Source organism: Calidris pugnax, unplaced genomic scaffold, assembly GCF_001431845.1.
Source record: "Calidris pugnax isolate Ruff unplaced genomic scaffold, ASM143184v1 scaffold70, whole genome shotgun sequence".
Taxonomy (NCBI): Eukaryota; Metazoa; Chordata; class Aves; order Charadriiformes; family Scolopacidae; genus Calidris; species Calidris pugnax.
The window spans coordinates 5,284,820-5,305,510 of record NW_015090862.1 but is presented as its reverse complement, the minus strand read 5'-3'; the positions used below and the strand labels follow the sequence as shown (position 1 = coordinate 5,305,510).

The 20,691-nt window shown below is 35.7% G+C and overlaps 1 protein-coding gene across 1 annotated transcript in view; it reads left to right on the top strand.

The window, feature by feature from the left end:
• The window catches only part of FAM63B (family with sequence similarity 63 member B), a 38,543-nt gene extending 18,999 nt beyond the window's left edge, over window positions 1-19,544 (top strand). Inside the window, exons 7-9 of the mRNA XM_014944425.1 lie at window positions 7,402-7,575; window positions 8,469-8,642; window positions 10,048-19,544. Of these exons, the coding sequence (XP_014799911.1) occupies window positions 7,402-7,575; window positions 8,469-8,642; window positions 10,048-10,167 (468 nt within the window). The 3' untranslated portion in view covers window positions 10,168-19,544. The remainder of the gene's footprint in view (window positions 1-7,401; window positions 7,576-8,468; window positions 8,643-10,047) is intronic.
• The last annotated feature ends 1,147 nt before the right edge of the window (window positions 19,545-20,691 follow it).

Here is a 20,691-nt window from a genome sequence, read left to right as displayed (position 1 = left end):
CCATCAATTAGGAAAACTGAAGACACAACATATGCCAGAGAAAATGAAGGTGTAGAACTTTGAGGGCAAGAACTATGCAATTTGTATTTTACTAATATTGCCCTTCCCTCTCCCCCTCCAAACCAATATATGGAAAAATATAAACAACACAGTTTTGACGTTAAACAGGAATTATAATAAGTTACGTGTGTATAATAAAACTTGTGTATTTTTAGAAACATTTACTCTTATAATAATTAGCAATCATTAATAGTGTAAATCCCTTAGGTACATTAGGCTGCTTAAGTGTTATTCTAATGAAGTCAATACTTAAACTTCTGTTTGGAAGCTTTTATGTACAGCTGATATGGTGACTTGTACACTGGGGACATTTCTTAAGTTCAGTGGGATTTTTTGAGGCTGATACTTTAGTGAAAGGACTTGAATTTCACCATGTTATATTTCAAAGAAAGTAGAGTATAGGTTGATCTTAACTCCAGTTCCTGGAGGAAATAAAAAAAAAACACACTAGATCACTAAGCTTTTTCAAAGGAAATGCAGAAACTGCTCCAAATTCTTACATTATTTTAGAATTGGCTTTAGAATTGAGAAGCAGGTATGAGTAATTTAAGAAAAATAAATACTTGATGGTACTGAAATAAATCAAAGAGCAAAATTCATAAATCAGAGACATTTTAGAGTTCAATATACTGGTTTTTCTACTAAAACAGACAAACCCAAATAGCCTTAATTCTGCTCTATATTTGTGCCATATAACAATTTTATGATCTATTTTTAATATTTGTGGTGCTTTGTTGAACATACTTAATTTTTTAAGTTGTTATAGGTTGATCTTAACTCCAGTTCCTGGAGGAAATAAAAAAAAAACACACTAGATCACTAAGCTTTTTCAAAGGAAATGCAGAAACTGCTCCAAATTCTTACATTATTTTAGAATTGGCTTTAGAATTGAGAAGCAGGTATGAGTAATTTAAGAAAAATAAATACTTGATGGTACTGAAATAAATCAAAGAGCAAAATTCATAAATCAGAGACATTTTAGAGTTCAATATACTGGTTTTTCTACTAAAACAGACAAACCCAAATAGCCTTAATTCTGCTCTATATTTGTGCCATATAACAATTTTATGATCTATTTTTAATATTTGTGGTGCTTTGTTGAACATACTTAATTTTTTAAGTTGTATTGGAGTTCTTTCCCCATCCTATTTGGTGAGCTTGTTTTAGAGATAGTAGATATTTTCTCTTTTTAAATATATTATAAAGTACACTGAGGGGCACAGTTTACAAGTTTGGAGTTCTTTCCCCATCCTATTTGGTGAGCTTGTTTTAGAGATAGTAGATATTTTCTCTTTTTAAATATATTATAAAGTACACTGAGGGGCACAGTTTACAAGTAACTTGGCAGTGCTAGGTTAATGGCTGGACTTGATGATCTTAAAGGTCTCTTCCAGCCATTATGATTCTGTATATATATTTACCTGTTGTTCCTTAGTAAAGGATAATCTTGTGGTCATTTTAGAGCAGAAATGGAAGAGGTGAAGACTCTATTGACTCCAAGATTTTTTACTTTTTTTTTTTCCATGGGTAATAAAGGAATTTGTAAGGAAGGGGACTGCAGTGATTCCTCACAAACATGGCTTTTTTAATATTATTTTTTAATTGTTACTAAATTAACAACAGAATAAGTGGTGAGCTTTTTTTCTCTAAAGTGTTTCTTGCAAGACCAAAAATAGAACAGTTATGAACATACAGCAACATTATGAATGCTCGGTGTAGATTAGGGAGTTATCAGTGTGGTTATATACTGTAGGCAAAAACTTATTAAGTCTCTGCTAGCAGATATTTAAAAGGCATTTCTGCAGTAGTTATGGGGATGAAGACAATACTTTGGGCTTTGAGATGTACAAAGGGTGAGAAGTTGTATTAGAACATTTTTTAAAATATTATTTTTAAAAATATATTTGACTTAGCAAAAGGGGGGAAACATTTTTTTAGTTTACTGTATTTGAAAATATTTGTTGCTGTTTTGAAATAGTCAAGTTCAAGTCAATACATCGACACTTCTCAAAGGTTAATCTTCAGGCAGGAAGCTCTCATGCCATTTTTACTTATCTTCCAAATTCCTGATTCTGGGAATAAGAGTTAAATGGAAAGGGCTCATTCAGTAGATAGAGCATTCACTTTAGAATTGTTGAAGTTGATGAGTAAAGTAACAATATTAGAAGAATGTTGGCAGTGAGTTTTTTCAGAAATTACTGTGAAAAGTTTTGAAATAATCTTCCTCTAAAGACTTCAGTGTTTTTTTTAAAGCTGCTGCCTTGGAATCAGTGTAATTGTGAAGACTCACAGATTGCATTTCAGAAGAGACCATCGGTTCAATTATAGTTTGTTGGCTCAGTTTATATTATTTAATATACTCTTGAATAATTAATATTTTACTATTCTTCTGCAAATTGAATGAAATTTGCATAATATGTTGTTGCTTCTGATTTGAGAAAAGTTTGCATATTAAGACCATGTTTATAGAAGGATTTTGTAACACTAAAAACTTTCGTTACTACTTATGAAAGAAAAGCAAATATGGCAATTCTGTAATATATTCGACAAGTATGGTGAGTGTTAGTTAATAATGGCAGTTCTGTTACCAAATTCTAAATCTCTTTTACTATTATTTGTCCGTTTGCCCAAGTAGTCGCTTATTCTACTGCCTGTTCCTTTAATTGCATATTAGTAGTCTTGGCTCGTGTTATTATACAGTAATCATTTTCAGCAGTTAAAGATGTTTGTTTTTTTTTTTTTTTGCCTTTGCTTTTCATTACACAGATAATAAATACATCAAATGGTAATTCCCTAGATCAAGGAAAAACAGGACTGTAAAGAGGGGATCAGTTTGGTAAGACTATGTTAGTTCAGTTGGAATGTTTTTCCCACAGACGTGACTGTAATACAACCTGTTTTCTTCACTGAAAAGTAACAAGATGCTTCTGACCTGTCTGGATTTTTGTATGAGTGTTGCAATTATGTTTTCTAGTTTATAAATGCTGGGTTTCTGTTTCACAACTCAGCATAGAATTTTATTCAAATACAAATTGTATTTCATAGCAATAACTGCACTTTTTCCTTGGGTGTTTAAGGTGGTATCTGAGTTTGGCCTGGTAGAGACAATGTCTGTAACTTTTAAAAAACATGTTTAAATATTTTTCCATTTCTTAGTAAGTGTATAGTTTTTATTCTGGGGATTACTCTGTTGAATCAAATGTTGTACACTTTTTAAAAAAAAAAATCTTAATTTTTTTCTAACTTAAAACATTCAGATAGATTAGACTAAACTCAAATTAATAGTACTTATTCATGTCAGTGTAAAAACCAAGGGGTCTGATCCAGAAGTCCAAGAGAACATTAATGTAGACTTTAAAGGATAAGGCTTAAAATGTTTGTCTTTTCTGTGTGAAGCTATTGGACAGATGTTTGGTTTTCCTTTTCAGTTTTCTAAACTGCTGGAAACTTGGTAGTTGGCATCAGAACAAGCAGTTCAAAAGCATTAATTTTAATTACTTAATCTGGTCATGAAATTAACCCAGAAAGGGAGGTCTTGTAGCCAGTAACATCACCTGCAGCCTACATCTCTGCGTTTCAGAGAGGTGGGGTTTTGTGCAAAGCAGAAGACTGAGATCATTCTTCAGGAGAATAATATTGCTTTTATCCTTAGCTTTATTTCAAGCTTTTTATATGTGAAACTATAAAATCTGGGCATTGGTCTACAATATCTGGATGTTGAATCATAGGGTAAATACTTACTTAAAACTTTACTTTAGGCATAATTTATCTTAACAGTTAGGCACCCAAGACTTTCTTATATTGTTTTGTTCCCTATTGACAACAGTTATTAGTAGATATTCTTGCTATGTAGTATATGCTAGTATTTCGTGGGGCAGCGTTAATCCATGAAACGCTGTATTTATTAAAATCCCCTCACATTTAAAAATAAAGATAAGCTGGTTATACTTCAGAAAAAGCCAGTTAAAATTTTATGAAGGTAGAAACACATTTGTTTTGTAATGTATGACATTTGCTCCAGACAAGGTGTACTTGAAAACCATGTTTATGTAGATTTGTTAGCTTAATTGCATGACCTTAGTGAGCTGATCATCCTGTTTTAGCTTTAACCCTGATTAGAAAGCGAATGCATAATCAGGACCATGATCTATTAAGTGAAAAACACATTCTGTTTTTTACCTTTTTAAAAGCCTCCTTCCTAAATTTTTACTTCAGTGTAAATAGATGTTTCTACACTTAGTAATTCTTACTGATTCTGTCACTGTGAGTCCTCTTTCTCTTTTCCTCCTTGTGTGTTGCACTGAGTGGAGTTGAGGTGCAGAAACCCTGGTAGGCTGCAATTGTGGTGTAAAACTGCTGGGCACATCAAGTCACAATCCCAGTGTTATAGTGGTTGTGTATCACTCTGTCTGAGCAGCTGCACTCATCTTGTCATCCTGGTAAGTGCTGGGGAATGATGGCAGGCTCCTGGAACCAGGCACATCGTTACTTAGTGCAGCTCAAATTTAGAGGCAGTGCAAAGGTTGTATGATAAAAAAGATTTTCTCATATCACAGAAATGCCCTCGGTGGAATTTGGGTGTGCAGAAAAGCTGGCCTCTGAGCAGTTGGGACTGGGAGGAGCACATGCATGGCATGAAAACAGCCTACAAAACCAGTTTGTGGATACGGCCTCTATTTGCTTGTTGCAAGAAGAAGCAGCAAAACTGTTGATGTTCTAGGAACCAAACCGGTGGTGTTCTAGGAAGACTGGTGTCTGTGCAGCTGGGTAGCTACATTACACCTAATACAAAAAGAGCTGACTCCTCTTATTTTGTATATGAAACTGGAAGTTGTCCAATTTTTACCAAAAGTTACATGAGTATTAGCAATATTATGAGGGTCCCCTGGAATCTATTTTTTTTGAGAAATTCCATTAGATAATACAAATATGAAGTAGGGATCAGAGCATTTGAATAAAAAAAAAAGGAATGGAGAGATGACTTTCCATTTCTGATCTGTGTTTTCCTATTCTTTCATTACAATAAAGGGAAAAGGAACTTTGTCTCTTTACAAGTACTTGGAAGCCTGTGTGTGTTGGATTGCTAGATTTTGCTAAAGTGAAGCAGTGTGGTTTTAAACTATGCAATTGGTATTGGAATGGTATTGTTTAGGTAATATGGTGGTATGTAATGCAGTTTATTGCCTTTCCTCAGGGAGCTGCATTAAAAAGTGGTGTTTTTTTTAATTTAAGATGACATTTTTAAAATCAGTGTTCAAGTATAGTTCAGCTGAGGAAGTCTTAAAAACAGAAAGTAAGAATAAGAATTTTATTTAAGATTGAAACAGTTCTCCGTTTCAAACAAGTGTTAGGTCAAAATATCTTTGACAGTAGATTCTAATCCTATATTTATGTGTGAAAAATTCAGTTTACAATAGTTGAGAGATTATGAAAGAGTTAACATTTCCCTATTTCAGTATTATTAAGCTATACAGTTGATGAGCTGTTTAAAAAGTAACTCAAAATGTATGGCATGTTAGAGGAAAACTTGGCCCCTGCTTTTTTCTTTTTAGGTTTAGTTTGAATCAAAGTAAAACTTAGAAGGTTCAAATACACTTAAAGATTGTGATTTAATTTTTTATTTTTTTTACAGACTTCTTATAGATAAGATGCTGTGAAATAGGTTTTCTGTGCAAGTTGAAAATGTGAAATAATTTCCTTTTCTTTGGGTGGTTGATAAGAATCAGAAATAGCATTCAGTTTTTAGGCAGGTTTCTCAGGGAAAGATGATTCCTTAAATAATATTATGTGATCAGATTTGTTGCTGGCAATTGTATTTATGTCTGTAAGCCCACTTGTGCTGGGGTAACTGCCATTCCAAAGCTCAAACATATAGTAGTGTCCTTTGTGGGATTTTTTATCTGTTCTGTTTGGCATTTTGTACAAGAGCATATTGTGGTATTAGGTAATAGTAGAGCAATTGCTGCATGTGAATCTTCAAATAAGAATTTTAGGTTGAATGACCTACCAGCTGTGAAAGGGATGGCGATAAACTTAGTAGGATTGAAGAGATCTGATTTTAATTTCAGCATCTCTTATAGACAGTCTTTTAATGACTGGAGAGAAATCAGTAAGCTGCTTTGGTATTTGTTGAATAGGGGTGATATTTTCATTTTCTGCCTGTTCAGCCTATGAAATTGTTACAATAGGAGCTGCCTCTTGTGTTTTGGTACATCTTTAGCACAGTGATCTTTGAGAACCCTTTGTGTGCTGCTGTAATACAGATAGCAATTTTTTGTGGATGTCCCAATAAACTGCTTTGACTTTTACAGCTAGAACACTGCGACAAGTTTTGTATTGAATATCTTGATCTGGTATGTTCAGTAATACTAATGGAAGCTTCAGTTTTAATCTGCTGTATGGTCAGTAATAACATTCCTGCTTTGGAGTATAATTTTAAAAGGGTAGGGAAAGATTAAAATCTAATTTAACTTGAAATTTAAACAGGGATTTCTGTGCTGCTTTGCTGCCCCTCAATCATGCAGCACCATCTCCTTCTACGTGAGGCCTGCTTTTGTCATTTCCCTTTGATTTCAGCTCCTCTACCATTTCTTCAACTTAAGTTTGCTTTTCATCTTTTCTGTACCTTGGCTTCTGTACTTGTTAGGATTGTTCCTTTCACTCCCAGACCAGCCCATTTTATAATTTCAGAGTTTGAAATTGAGAAATTTGGCCTTGTAGAATGGCTAAGATCCAACCAAATCAGTCATTGGTGACAAGTGATAGCAAGAATCTTAAATTTAGTGTGTGGTGGTTTGGTGGTGGTGGGTTTTTTTTGTTTGTTTGTTTTTTAAAAATGAATTAAACCTCAGATGCTTTCAAAACCCATTATAAAACATGAAGTCTGAGATGTGGTCACTTCGAAGTAATGCCTCTTGGATTATTTGGAAAGATCACCTTTGTCTCCAGATCTTGCCTTTGCAACTTAATGTCATTTGTCCTGGGATTTAAAATTTATTTTGCCAGTCTTCGGGTATACTTCTTAGGTGTGTTTCCAAGGAGTTATCAAGGTTTATACTCATGTTTTATATCAATGGTTAGACAATATGAATTGTCATTAATCATGAAAAATTACAAGATGTAAAACAGAAATGAAATGTGGCTGTTAATTTAGCAATCAATACTAGTATCTGACATGTTAATGCTGTATACTGATTCATTTAAATTGTAAACTTGCTAAAAAATCTAAATGAATGTTTACCGGAATGCGACAGTTGTGTTAGCTGATCATTTCTGCTAATTATATAAGATTGTAAAAACCATTTTTTTAGTTTTACAGATTTTCTTTATTCTTCTGCATAGGGTCAGCTTTACCTGCTAGTGACAGACCAGGGCTTTCTTACAGAAGAGAAAGTTGTCTGGGAAAGCTTACACAATGTGGATGGCGATGGAAACTTCTGTGATTCTGAATTCCACCTACGGCCTCCATCAGACCCCGAAACTGTCTACAGAGGGCAGCAGGATCAAATAGATCAAGTATTGGATTTCTGCTTTTCTGTTGTATTTTTCTTGTGACTTTTGTTGTCACAAGTTTGCTTGTGACTATATATAACAATTGGTACTTATTTTTAGTTGTATATAGACAGATGTATGTGTCCCTGCTCATTGCAGGGGGTTTGGACTAGATGACCTTTAAAGGTCCCTTCCAACCCAAACTGTTCTATGTATGTATGGAACTATAAGAAAAATTCTTGGACGTCTAACATTTTGAACAAGCGAAATAAGTTTATCTTTTTAATAATAACCATTAATGTTTTTTAAATACTGAGGGGAAAAATGAGTACGTAGATGCTTTCTAATAAATTCAAGTACTCTACCTCTTGTGGAATAAAGAATCTGGCAGAGATAAAGGGACTAGTAATATCTTGAGTTGCTGTCTGGTTAGATATATCCAAAACTACCTTTAGATTATTTTCTCACATGTTTAGGAGTTAAGTGTTCCTTTCTGATGTACTCTGAACACTGTACAGTAGAGCAAGGACAGATACTCTGTCAAGTAGAATCAGAGTGTTAACTAGAACTACCAAATTACAAAGAGACAGCTTCAAAATCTTTACTGCTACCTAGAACCAGTGTGAGCTGACACTACCTGCACAGCAGGAAGACACAGACAATGGAATTTAAAAAAAAAAAATTGCTTTTAGGGTTGTAATTAGCTTTTGTGGTTTGTATGCTGTGACTAGGCACTGTGATAAGAGAAATGCAAAGTAGCTGTTTTCAGCCTTTCTGCAGTTCAGGTTATGAACAGGTTCAGAAACAAACTCCTGTTTTCCATGAGGCAACTGTATTTGAGTGCTGAAAAAAATCACTTGATATGACTTGGCTCTGCTCTGTGTCAAAGAGCATTAATAAACAAGTTTCCTGTTTAGGATTATCTGATGGCATTGTCTCTACAACAAGAGCAGCAGAATCAAGAGATCAACTGGGAGCAGATCCCAGAAGGAATCAGTGATCTAGAGCTGGCAAAGAAGCTCCAGGAAGAGGAGGACAGGAGAGCTTCTCAGTACTATCAGGAGCAAGAACAAGCAGCTGCCCAGGTCCAGGTAAGAAAGCATTTTACAGAATATTGGAGAGAATTACAGAATCCTTGAGAGAGGATTAACTTAATAGTTACATAGACACATCTACGTTTATAAATAAACCGGTATTTACATTCTGTGCAGCAAGTGAGAAGTTGAATATAGGAATCTTAAGAAATATGCTATTGGAGTATGTGTGCAGGTATCACAGTTGTTGCCACTTAAATACTTTAAAGCAGGCCTAACATTCTAAATTAGGGTTTCATTCATACTGTTTAAGTTGGAATGATGGGATGAGTTAATATATAAGGCTAGAAAGATTGTATTAGCTAGTATTTTAGGCTATTTGAAAAATGGCATTCAAGTAAGAGCTTTTTGATAGTAGTTGAAGTTATGTCTTGCAGAAGCTTATTGCTTTAAATTTTTAGGCATTTCAGTCTATGATATCATGTAAATCTATTCAGTCCTGTTTCAAATTCAGAAATTAACAGCTTCTCCCAGTACACGGATCTGTCCCATCCCCATAAGCAGTTGCACTCAAAATGTTTGAAAAATCTGATTCATGCCCATAGATATAAAAAGTGCCATATAACTGAATTTTGTGTGCAAGAGGCAATATTTAAGTTAGTGTTCTGGATTCAGGGGGTTTTTAACTGCTGCAGGCTCTTAAAACTCATTTTATTTACAAATGTAAAAAATAATCTGTATGAAGGCTGAATCTTTGGCCTGAAGCAATTCAGAACCATTAACTGATGTGCTTATTAAGTATGAAATAAGAATTCTGACAACTAAAAGTAGTGCCATTTCCACTGCTTACTGCTTTAATAGAATTACCAGTAGCTATTTCCAACACAGAGCTACTGTTGGCTGCAGAAAGGCAGAACTGAAGAACCTGCTTAACAGGTCTTAACAGCACACTCATTTGCAGCTATGAATGGATAATAGCTGGAATAGGTGATGGATTAATAAAACTTGTGTTGCCTTTGTATACTAACCCCCTTGCCAAGTTCTTCACTAGTTTATAGTCACAAAAAGCTGCTGCTTTGTCATATTTTGCTGTCAAAACCAACACCTTCACTCCGCAACTTCTGAAATGCGGATTATGTTCTTGAAAGTAGGAGTGAATTCCAGTACAGTAATACAGAAGTGCCAGAAAATGCTTGAAGTCAAATTTTATTATTGAAACAACTGATCTGAGTATGTGGACACAACAGAAGGAACACACAGGACTTGACATATATTTTCAGCTGACTAAGTTTTTTAGAAATAAGTAGCTTTGTGGCAGTTCCAGAGTATTTTTGCAAAAAGACCCAACCTGAATTCTGCTGTTTGCATAGTAGTTAAATTTTTGTTTGTGAACTTGAACATAGTGATACTTCAGACTGCATCTACAGTAATGTTTGGCTTATTCAAACTTTTTTTTACATAGCAGGTGCAAGGTGCTGCTTCTCCAGCAAGTGGAAGACAATCTGGGAGTAATGAACGCAAACGTAAAGAGCCTCGAGAGAAAGAGAGAGAAAAAGAGAAGAACAGCTGTGTTCTCTTGTAATAGAAAATGGATTTAGTCCGGAGCCAAGTGCATGTCCTCAGAAGCAAAAACAAGGAATAAAAAGGAAGACAAACCCGTTACATGCCGCCTGTGCCTGATTACCCCATGGATTTTGTTCACGTTTCCAGAGAGGATGGGTGACTTTGTTACAATCATACAGACTTTCTTCAAAGTCCTAGTGCGTGCTGCTCAAGATGGATTTCCAAACCACAGTTGGATGCGGCTGTGCTTTGAGTTAGTCATAATATTGCACCTTGTAGCTGAACACACAAATCATGGCAAGTTTTGTGTCATAGTGACATCCATTACTCATTACATCAGCTATTAAGCTATTTTATCTTCTACTCTAAACAAAGGAGGTAATTTGTTTTGTGTAAGACTTTTTGCTGAAGTCTGTACACTAGCACAACAGAATTCTGTGTTACTTACATGGTATGAAACTATATCTTAGCCTGGGTATAGTCTTCATGACACAAGAGCCCGAATAACAGCTGGGCACTGCCTCCTCAATGTGTCCAGATTTCTTTGCTTCTGGATCTGGTATGTTTGGTTTTCTGAACCCAGATTTATACTGTGTTACTGCTATCATTGCACCTCCTGGCCAGCTTTCTTGCCCCAAGAATACATGACTTGATAGGCATCATACAAAAAATTGTCATAGAAAATGGGGCATTTATTAATAAGCAAGACAAATATTGTTTGCTTTTCTTGCAATTACAAACTGGGTATGGCAACTCAGATGTTATCAGGGTTAAACAAGTAATTTTATAGGTAACTTCCTTTTCTTTTAGTATTTTTTCTCTTGTAGGTAAACTGGACCAGATAAGTTCTTATTTATTGACCTCTCCATGTGATAGTTGAATGATGAGAGGAAACTAAGGTCTATAATAATCATTATTCTATGTAAGAATGCAGAGTTAAAATAACTAACTATCTGCCTTTTTTCCAGAAGTACCTTGAACTTTAACATGACGTTAACATGTCCACTTGTATATTTAAGCAGGTGTACTGTAGTTAAAACACTTTTTTTTGTTTGTTTTATAAATGATGTATCCTTAAAAAGCACACTTCTGAAGGGTGGGAGAGAAGCTAGGCTGCTCTCTAAGATTGTTTGGAAAGGTGGTCAGGTGTAATATTTTGTTTTTTAAATCACTAATTTAGAATTTTTGGAAACCACATTTTTCTAATTTATGGGAACCAAATAAACATGTTGCGTCTTGTAGTATTTATAGAATACAGAAAAAGAACACTTGCTGAATTTTGAGGGAACCACAAATCTTCCTCCACTTCCATTAAGTGAATAACAAATACCTTCTTGCTGAACCTTTTTGATAAAAAATTTCTATTTAGCAATTTATAGATACTTTTGAAAAAGGCTGCTTCTCCTGGACAAGTTCTGTATTCATGCTCTAAGCCTGGGTAAGTGCATTAGAATGCGATAATCTGGGAAAGATAAGGCAGCCAGGTGGAATATGACATTCCTGGTTTCAGGGGTTTGGAGAATGCCTGTAAGAGAGAGGGTGTCTAAACACAAAGTCACTGGTAAAAAGCTGCTTTACAGTTATTTCAAGCAGTCTTGCTGCAGTGATGGGAAGCAGTCATCACATAAGTATGTTACAAACCTAGAATGAAAATTAGACAGATAAAGGAAGAATGTCTTATAAACTAAAAGGCCAGTTTGTATAACTTTTTTCTTCCATGCCTTTTTCTTGTTTGTTTGATTTTTTCCACTTTTGTTACAATTTCCCTTTTATAATAATGAAGTAATGACCAGTAGGAGGTGTCTGATACTCAAACTGTAAATTTAAAAATTTCTCTATTCTCTAGAAAAGTCATGCCCAGAAAAGTAATTTTAATACTTAATGTATGCAGTTCAGATAATTTTCTATGTCAAAGCAAAGGTTGACGTCTTTTTTCCTTTGCAGCAGCCTAACTTCTTCAAACAAATTAATGTGATGGAGGATCACCAACATGACTTATCTACTTTAAGCAGATCAGAAAATATTCCAATAGTGTCAATAACAAAGACTTTAAGCCAGAATGTTGTTTAAAAACATTCTGTTACTAAGATTTTTCCAAATTTGTGTATTTACATTTATTTATTGACCTTGAAAAATAAATATGTCGAGTTAAGTGTTTGTTATCTTATTATTTTCAGTGACAGTATTGCCACTTTAAATTCCTTTTTGAACAAATTTAGCTGGAATAGGCATTGTGGCTATTGAGTATTTGCCTAAGATACTTGCTCATATTAGAAGAATTCATGTAACTTTTCCAGTTTCAGACAGATGTGCCTGAAACCTGGTATACTGTAGTTACAGTAAAATTGTCATTTGGTCACAAAGGAAGAAGAGTTAAATGTCAATGCTCATCATAAAGTCTGAACTCCCAGATAATTCAGTTTTTCTTTTAATAAAGGAGTAAAGAGTTTCAGGTTATTTGAGATAAGAGGCATGCTATGCAAACAGTTTTCTGTTAATATCCTTTTTTCTTTACAGGTCTTGAAGCTTTGGAAAAAAGGTAAAGAATTCCTGAAATTTAGGGCATTGTTCTGCATGAGTTGAGCTTGTTTGTTAGTGGCAAAAGTTACAAGCAGATGAGCTTGTTAATATCCAAAATGAAATACATCTGGAAGCTTAATCTATACCCTCCTGTGACTAACCATTCCAAAAGCAACTGTCACAGTTGGTATCTATGACAGTATTTGATGATCAAAAAAACTGAACAGAATTGCTTTTATCTGTAACAGTCAGCTTGGAAAACAATATTACAAAGCACTCATGGAGTACCAGAAAGACGATGTCTACTTCTGACTATTCATATGCACTTTTTGAAGCTCGTTCTGGCAAAAGGGTACAGATTTATACTTTAAATCTGTTTATACAACTTAGCATGCACATGCTCCAAATAACTACATAATATATATGAAACTGTCCAGAAAAGTAGAGTAGAACTTGTTTTCCACTAGATAAAAGCTAGCGCAGAAAACAGAATCATAGATATTTTTGTTGTCGTCGTTGCATTGTAGTTGTGAAATAAAAAATGCTAAATACAAGTATTCTTAAAATTAGCCAAAAATTGAGCACTGCCATAGTGATAAATGTTTTTCTAAAAGGCACTTTTTAAATGCTCAAATATACCACTTTTCTTGTGATGTTTATATGGAATCTGTGACTCAACGAAGCAGATCCAAAGGAAGATTCTAACACCAGAGGATGAAATCAGCATTCCTGAAAATTCACTTAAACACAATGCAAAAAAATATATTTTGTAGCTAGCCATCTAGTTAATCTAATAAAGCGTGTGTTCAGATTGTCTTCACAGAGCTCTTCTTGTGGATCACAGGCACACGAGCTGAAAGTGAAGCGTATGCTCTGCTGTGTACACTTGCCTTGGATTGCCAGTCAATCTCCACACTCCTTTTTGGTATTTCACGTTATTGTCAAATGTTTCTTCAAACTTGTGTACACAAGTTCATGAAAAAATTTTCCAGTATGTAATAAAAGGTAATTTGAGTTCTTCAAATTGAATCTTCTGGTGTATTCAGCAGGAAATACTTGAGTAAAAAGTGAAGCTGGTGTACTTTGAAGCGAACCTTTCTTTCCTGCTCTAGTAGCTCTATAACCCAAAGCCAGCTCATTGCTTAGATCGGCTTTCTTACCATTAGGATGCTTATCATAGCCAATTGCTGAAGTTTATACAAAGTACATCCTTAAATACAACATAATTAAGAGCTGTATTTATTTTATGTAAAAGTAGACTTTAAGGCTGTAACCTTAAACAGCAGCTGACCCGGGAAATGCAAGTTAATTAATGCAGTATCCTCATTAGAAAGCGTATTAGAGAAAAGCAAACCTGACAAGCCTTAGTTTGGTTGCAATATCACGCTCCCATTTTTCCATCTATGCTATGATAGCAAGACCTTGGTGACCAGAAAAATGTGACAGTGAGAAATGTTCCTATAGTCCAACGACAGCACATGTCACATTTGTGTGAGAACTTAACCATAGGCGTGTTACCTCGTGAGTCAGTGCAGTTCCTCTCTAAGCACCCCTGGCAATAGCCTCTCGGCAGCCGTGTTCTGAGTGAGAGAACCTGGGGAGATCAATGACGTGCTCTCACACGAAAGCATTTACACAGAAATCTATTTGATGTTTATTTCCATAGTGTTTCCATACAGCTCCTGCTGCTTCACAGCTTGTTCTTACGGTTGTCCAGTGGAAAAGCAACATAAATTTAAGCTCTAACTGTCATCTGCTGCGATGAGGAAGAAGTGCTGTAGAGGAATGCTGAGGAGGAGAGACAGGCTGGAACTTAGAGGTCCGTGTACTACCTTTTGAGATTGTATAGGAGATTTGTCCTTAATTTTGCTGTTATTTTAGACACAAATAGCTGTAGCACAGCATGCAGTGGCCAGATCTTCTCACCCAGGTAATGAATTATGTCATGGGGGTTGGCAGTGTCTGTCCCTGCACAGGCTGTTCCTCACTCATAATGCTTCTAGGTCAAGACTGGCTGTTCTGCCCCTCTAATAACTGAAAATATTTTTATTAAATGTCAGTTCTCTACTGTTCTATTTTGGCGATTAAGTCAGCTCTATCACTGTGAGCTCTCCTGACCTGGAGAGGCAGCTCTAGAAAACTTGCTGAAACCTAAAGGTTCTTTACTGCCCTTACAGTTCCTCTTCTGGTTTGTAGGATCACTGGTGCTCACATGTTGAACTGAGCAATTCCTTGGGCTTTCAGGTTAAGAACTTTAGTTCATTATCTTTAGAAGTCAAGATCCAATGTTTACCTCTCTTTGACAGCATAGAAAATTTAAAAAAAAAAAAAAAAGCTAGGTTTGGGAAACCCACAGGGAACAACTTAGAAAAGTTTCAGTAATCAAATCAACTGAAAGGTTTGCTGGCTTAGTATAAACAGTATGCTTGCAAAATAATTTATTGTAACAATATGATGAAAATAAAGGCATCTGTTTCTCTAAATGTAGTCTGCTGCTAAAACATGAAATAAGGCACTGCAGCTGCTTTCCTTCACTGGTCAAGTCCTGCATTGAAGGAAGGCGGTGGTGGTGGTGTGGCAAACAGTCTTGCTGGGGCCAAAAGTGAGTGAAACATGATTGTTCGATACAGTCAAACATTATGCCAAATGTATATATACAGATTTTGGGACTGGACAGGGACACAAACTCATGGAAGTTTTATATTTCTTTAATTAATCTCTCCAGAACTGTCTTCTAGTGCTGACCCACTTTCAGTTTAGGTCCCATCCAGCCTAAGTGATACTTGTTGTGAAGCTCAGAAATACGAGACGGGATCTATCAGTGTCTCAGGAGAAGATGCCTTCAGCTCATACAAACTCAGTTCTCCATCAGAGCTGGATGGAGTGATGTGATACTGAGTCTGCTTCAACTTGAACTTCATGTTCTCTTTTCTTGTCGAAGCAATTAGTAAAACTTGCATAGCTTTTTGAGTTAAATCTTCAGCTATAACGTTTTAAAGTTAAGATAATGCTAAGCAGTCTTGAAAATTTCACCTGATGTAGTTTAGCATTTTTAGATTTCTTCTAAATGTGTTTCAGAATAAGCTTCTGTTGACTTTTGTGCTGGTTCACTGGCACATGCAAGGAAAGGGTCAAAATTGCAATTAGAAGAAACCACTGTGTCAGTAAACTTAAATCAGTCTGAGTAATGGGTACATGCTGGGTTTGGCATCTCTTGTTTTGGGGAACTCCAAAATAACAATATGAAAACAGACAGTTTTTCCCCTTTATATGAACAGACCATATCTAGTCATTAATATTTGTATCAAATAGTTTTTCTTAGGTCTTGCTTACGCTGTCCAGTCTGTGAGGCTGATGAGCTCCTGTTTGTGCTTGTGATGCAGTGACTGCTGCTGAGCGCTCAGAAATAACACTGACCAGACCAGGATTTGCACTCACCCACTCTGGTGCTCTTGAATACAAGAGCCGTAGAACCACTAAAGGAAAACTCTAAATAAAGCTTTTTACCATTACCAAAACGTTCTATTTGGCAATGGTAAATTATAAAAGTTAATGGAAATTATAAAATCAGATGTAAGAAAATGTTAGCGCTGTTTCAGGTTGCACTCTCTGAACGCCGGCTGAGCAGGAGTTTGAAGATGAGCTGTGAGAGCAGCTACTGGGGAAAGGTGCTCCCAGCTGGTGTCCCCTTCCCTTCCTGACAGAGCAGTTTGCCCAGGTGTCACCGTGCCATCTGTAGCTAGTGTCATGCTGGGGACGTGGTGAGATGGACTTCTCCATGTCAGGTATGAATTCCAAATACCTGTTGTCATTAATGACAACATACTATGATTTATTATCTGTGCCAGCTATAATAAAACTATCCTGATTATTCCTGCCCATGCTGTAAGTGTACATGCTGTTGTGAAAGAAATACAGAAAATTAGATTAATGCTTTCCTAACAGACTTTGAGACTACCTTGAAACATTCTTTGTAATACCATCTTTCCCAGTCTTAGGAAATTAAAGACTGCAGAAAAGTTTCTGAAGAACTCTAATGATTTGACACAATGTTTTACTTGTCTTGTAGTATGTCTATAAGGAACATAATATTATTTAAAAAAAAACCCCAAACACCTTAAGATTTGATTTTGTAAGATAACAGTGTATTTTGCTATATATGTTGCAGTCACCTTTTAGAACTATCGTCAGACTGCTTCATCAGTAGCAAACCTACGCTGTACAAACTTCACCAGGATTTAACAAATATTAGGAAAAGAATTATTTCTAAACAAAAGAACGCAATGTTTTGGCTTTTTACTATCTTGCCTTGTGAACTGCAATAGTGAACAGTTCTGGACTGCCTCAGTCACAGTCATTCGTGGTGGCTGGATGCCTCTTGGCATCCTTTGAAACTTTGGGAGCAGCATTGCAACACTTAGCACTTGTCCTAAATCTTCTTTTATTAAGTATCTACTCAGTCCAGTTCACGTTACTGGATACAGCCAGAAGGCACATGGTGTTTCATTGTAGACTTACACAAGCCAATTTCATAATTTACTTAACATTTTTCATAGTTAATTACCAACACGTTAGCTCTGCAAGCAGAGAGCTGGGAGAAGCAACTGCCTGTACTTCCCACTGCGGTGGGAGCTTCCAGAGGTGCAGAGGAAGCTGGTGACCAGTACTAGGCTTCTGAAAAATCTCAGACCAAATAGGAAAGTTCCATCTATGCTGTTTCTACCATATATTTTTTTAAGAGGAAAGCTACTGTTTGATTATTCTGTGCATTTTTAGGAAAAAAAAAAAAAAAAAGCTCAGTTTTGAATTTAACTGTGATTTTGCTAGCTTTTCAGCATGTGACCTGTTAAGCATTTTGTGCCTATTTTCAATGGAACTTCATTTTTTCTCTGCAGTATTTTGGTGTCAGGGCATCAACTGGTCTCTTAATTTTAGGGCTTTTGTTATTGCAGTTTAACCAGAGCCAAAAGAAGCTGGTTTGTATTAATTACTGGTTTTGTTTACAATTGCGTTTTAGTGAAATCCTTCAGCCTGACAGTTCAAAACCAGGTCCTGTGTGAGATGAGTAACAGTGTGGGGATTTGGCCAGTTGCAGCCCTGGTAGACTTTACAATAGAGTCGTATTTACTATAGGAAAATGTTGCTGTGGAAATAAAATCCTTCTTTTGCTTGGAACAGTATAGTAGCTGCTTGTCTTTGAGACCACTGCAGATACAGTGAACCAATGAACCTGCTTGTGAATTTTTTAACTACTTACAGTTCAGCATTTGCATTTTTTTTTATCATGAATAGTTGAAATAATTACACATTTGCATTTCGTATACTCGGTTTCCAGCAGTATGCTTGCATTTCTAGGTTTCTAACATGCTTTCTCTTTGAGGCTGGGAGGCAAAAATAACTTTTGAGAACCCATTGGTAACTCTTTACATTAAGCTGAAGAGTGTGACTGGTGCCACAGTCACAGCACAGAGGTTCAGCCAACGAGCGGGACGCTGGGTTTGACACAGCCTGTACCTGCAAAAGGAAAGCTGGGAACGCTCCCCCCGGCCCCTGGCAGATCCCGTCTGACAAATGATGGCACCCGTCACTGGCTTTTTCCCCTATATTTTGGCAGTGTGTAATCACTGTTTACAGGTCACGCCTCAAAGGATGTGATAGTGGTACTTAAATAGAAAGTGTCAAGTGTCTTGTGCTGTCCCAGAGAAATAAAACCTACATCTGTTGCTACTTGCTCAGCACTAGTTCTTCCACAGCCACTGAATGTAACTACCTTTCAGTTACTGGCTTTATAAGGGAGTGAACAATGCAGCATCACTTCCTTCACAATAACCTGGCAGAGCTTTAATGTTAAATGACAGACTTTTGGGTTATCTTTCATATTACAGCTTTTAGTAAAAGATGTTCTTATCAAAGTTTTCATAAATAATTTTTGATTATCCTTTTATCTGGTGAATAGATGCACAGCTATTATTTGTACAGCTTTTGATAATCACCTTTTACATACCTATGTAAGCTTATTAAAAGAAACTACAGATGAAGCATGCAAAAATAAATCCTGAAGAAGTTGCCCCTAGTTCTCCATTGTTAAGTATTTGTTACCACGTTAATTGTTTTGACAATGAAATTCTAAATAATAATAAAAACCCCATCCCTACGTATCTTAGGAAGGTTTCAAAAGACTTGCACGTTAGTAATGTCTTCAGGATGCCGTGCGCAGACCTGTCAGAGCTGTGCAGTTGCTGCGTTACAGCAGAGTGTGGTTGTGAGCCTGTTAGCACCTAATGGGTTATCTTGATCTTGCTACCTGCTTTTAAAAGGAAATGTAAAAATAAGAGCTAACACAAGCTACTGTGGATCTACCAAGAGAGGGGAGAAGTTAAATTTTTAGAAGTTGTATTTTAGAAGTGCATGACATGATTAACTTGAGTCATGCGGTATCGCCTGTACCAATTACGGGAGTGAAATCCTTTCCATTGTGTTACCCCCTTACCCAACACTGTAATGGCATCCACGAGGTCAACTACTGAATGTTTTGCATTTTAAAAGCCTTAATTGTTTATATTGTATTAATGTGTTTTTAAGACTATAAGGAAACAACATTTTCCTTGTAAATTGTTAAAGTAATTTTGAACACTTCAATAATTTTCAGAGAAGTCTACTTCTGTATATTAACACCCCTTTTTGTTTGTGTACCGCAAAGAAAAACTGTTTAAACTCTTGTTACCTTTTAAAGTGTCTGCAGTTATATCAGCCTCTCTGTAGTTTAAGGTCTTTACCCTGATGAGATTTATTTTGGTTAACAGTCTTCTGAAATTCATTGTATGTAAATAAATTTAAGTGAGTAAACTTAAATAAACATTTCATTTAGGTATTTAAGTTCTTGCCTAATAATAACAGTTGGATTAAGTCTTTAAACAAAAATAATAATCTTGCTTTAGAAAAGGACAGACTTCTGTTGATCTAAATATTTTATAAACTCAAAGTTTTTGGCACTTCGTTTTCAATCAGGTTTTTTTTCCCATCATCTTGGTTTGTTTTGCTATTTTAATCTAAGTGGAATATCTACATATGCAAAATCACGTTTTCTTTTAATTTAGAAAAAAAATGCCAGGAGATACTATTTATTAACAGGTGGAATGCCCACCTAGACCTATTTACTGGAGGCAAGATATCAAGTCACACCAACTTCTATTTTTGTACTACTCTAGAGCTTTGTCTTTTAAGGTTATAAACTTCCATATTTGCCATGTGATCCATTAGCCACTACAAATTCATCTTAGAGCAACTATTTATTTTGTATGTGTTGTCACACCTAATGAAATAGACTGTAGCCAAATGGATGTGTAATTTTTAAAATGCACTGTTAACTTGTACTTTCTCTTAAACTCCTGCAAAAAAAATGCAGTAAATTGAACATAGTCAACTTTTTCTTTTAAGAATTGAACAACAGAGAAGATGGTATCAAATTCATCAAGATGAGTTACTGGGTAAACAGGGCCTGACACATTTGCTGATACAACATATTTTTTTGATTAAACATAAATATTTGGCAGTTGCCAGTGTTCACAAAGTATTAATTGCAGAAAATGCTGTTTCTCTCTCCGCCCATCTTTCCTGAAAGGCTACTAACTCAAAACCAATTTAGCCTAACTCATTTTCTGCTTCTTAATTCCTCTGAAAGACTGTAGATACTTAACAGTTCTTCCCCACAAACGGACTGTAACTGAGGGTGGCAACGATCCATGTGCAACATCAGCATGTTCTCGCTGACTCTTGCCTTAAAACTTCAAACTTAAATCATTCCTTAAAAGAAAACCTGGAGCAGTGAAACCTTCCAGCCTGCAAATACTACTTTACAAGCACTTTTTAAGTTCTGTTAGAAGGTCCTCTGTTCATTTCTGTAACAACCCAATGTGGTAAAGCTGTGTAGCACAGTAGATTTGCGGGGTTTTGTTATTTTTGTTGTAGGTTTTTTTTTTACTTGCTGAACAACAGGCTTGTAACTAAATACTTACACTGACTG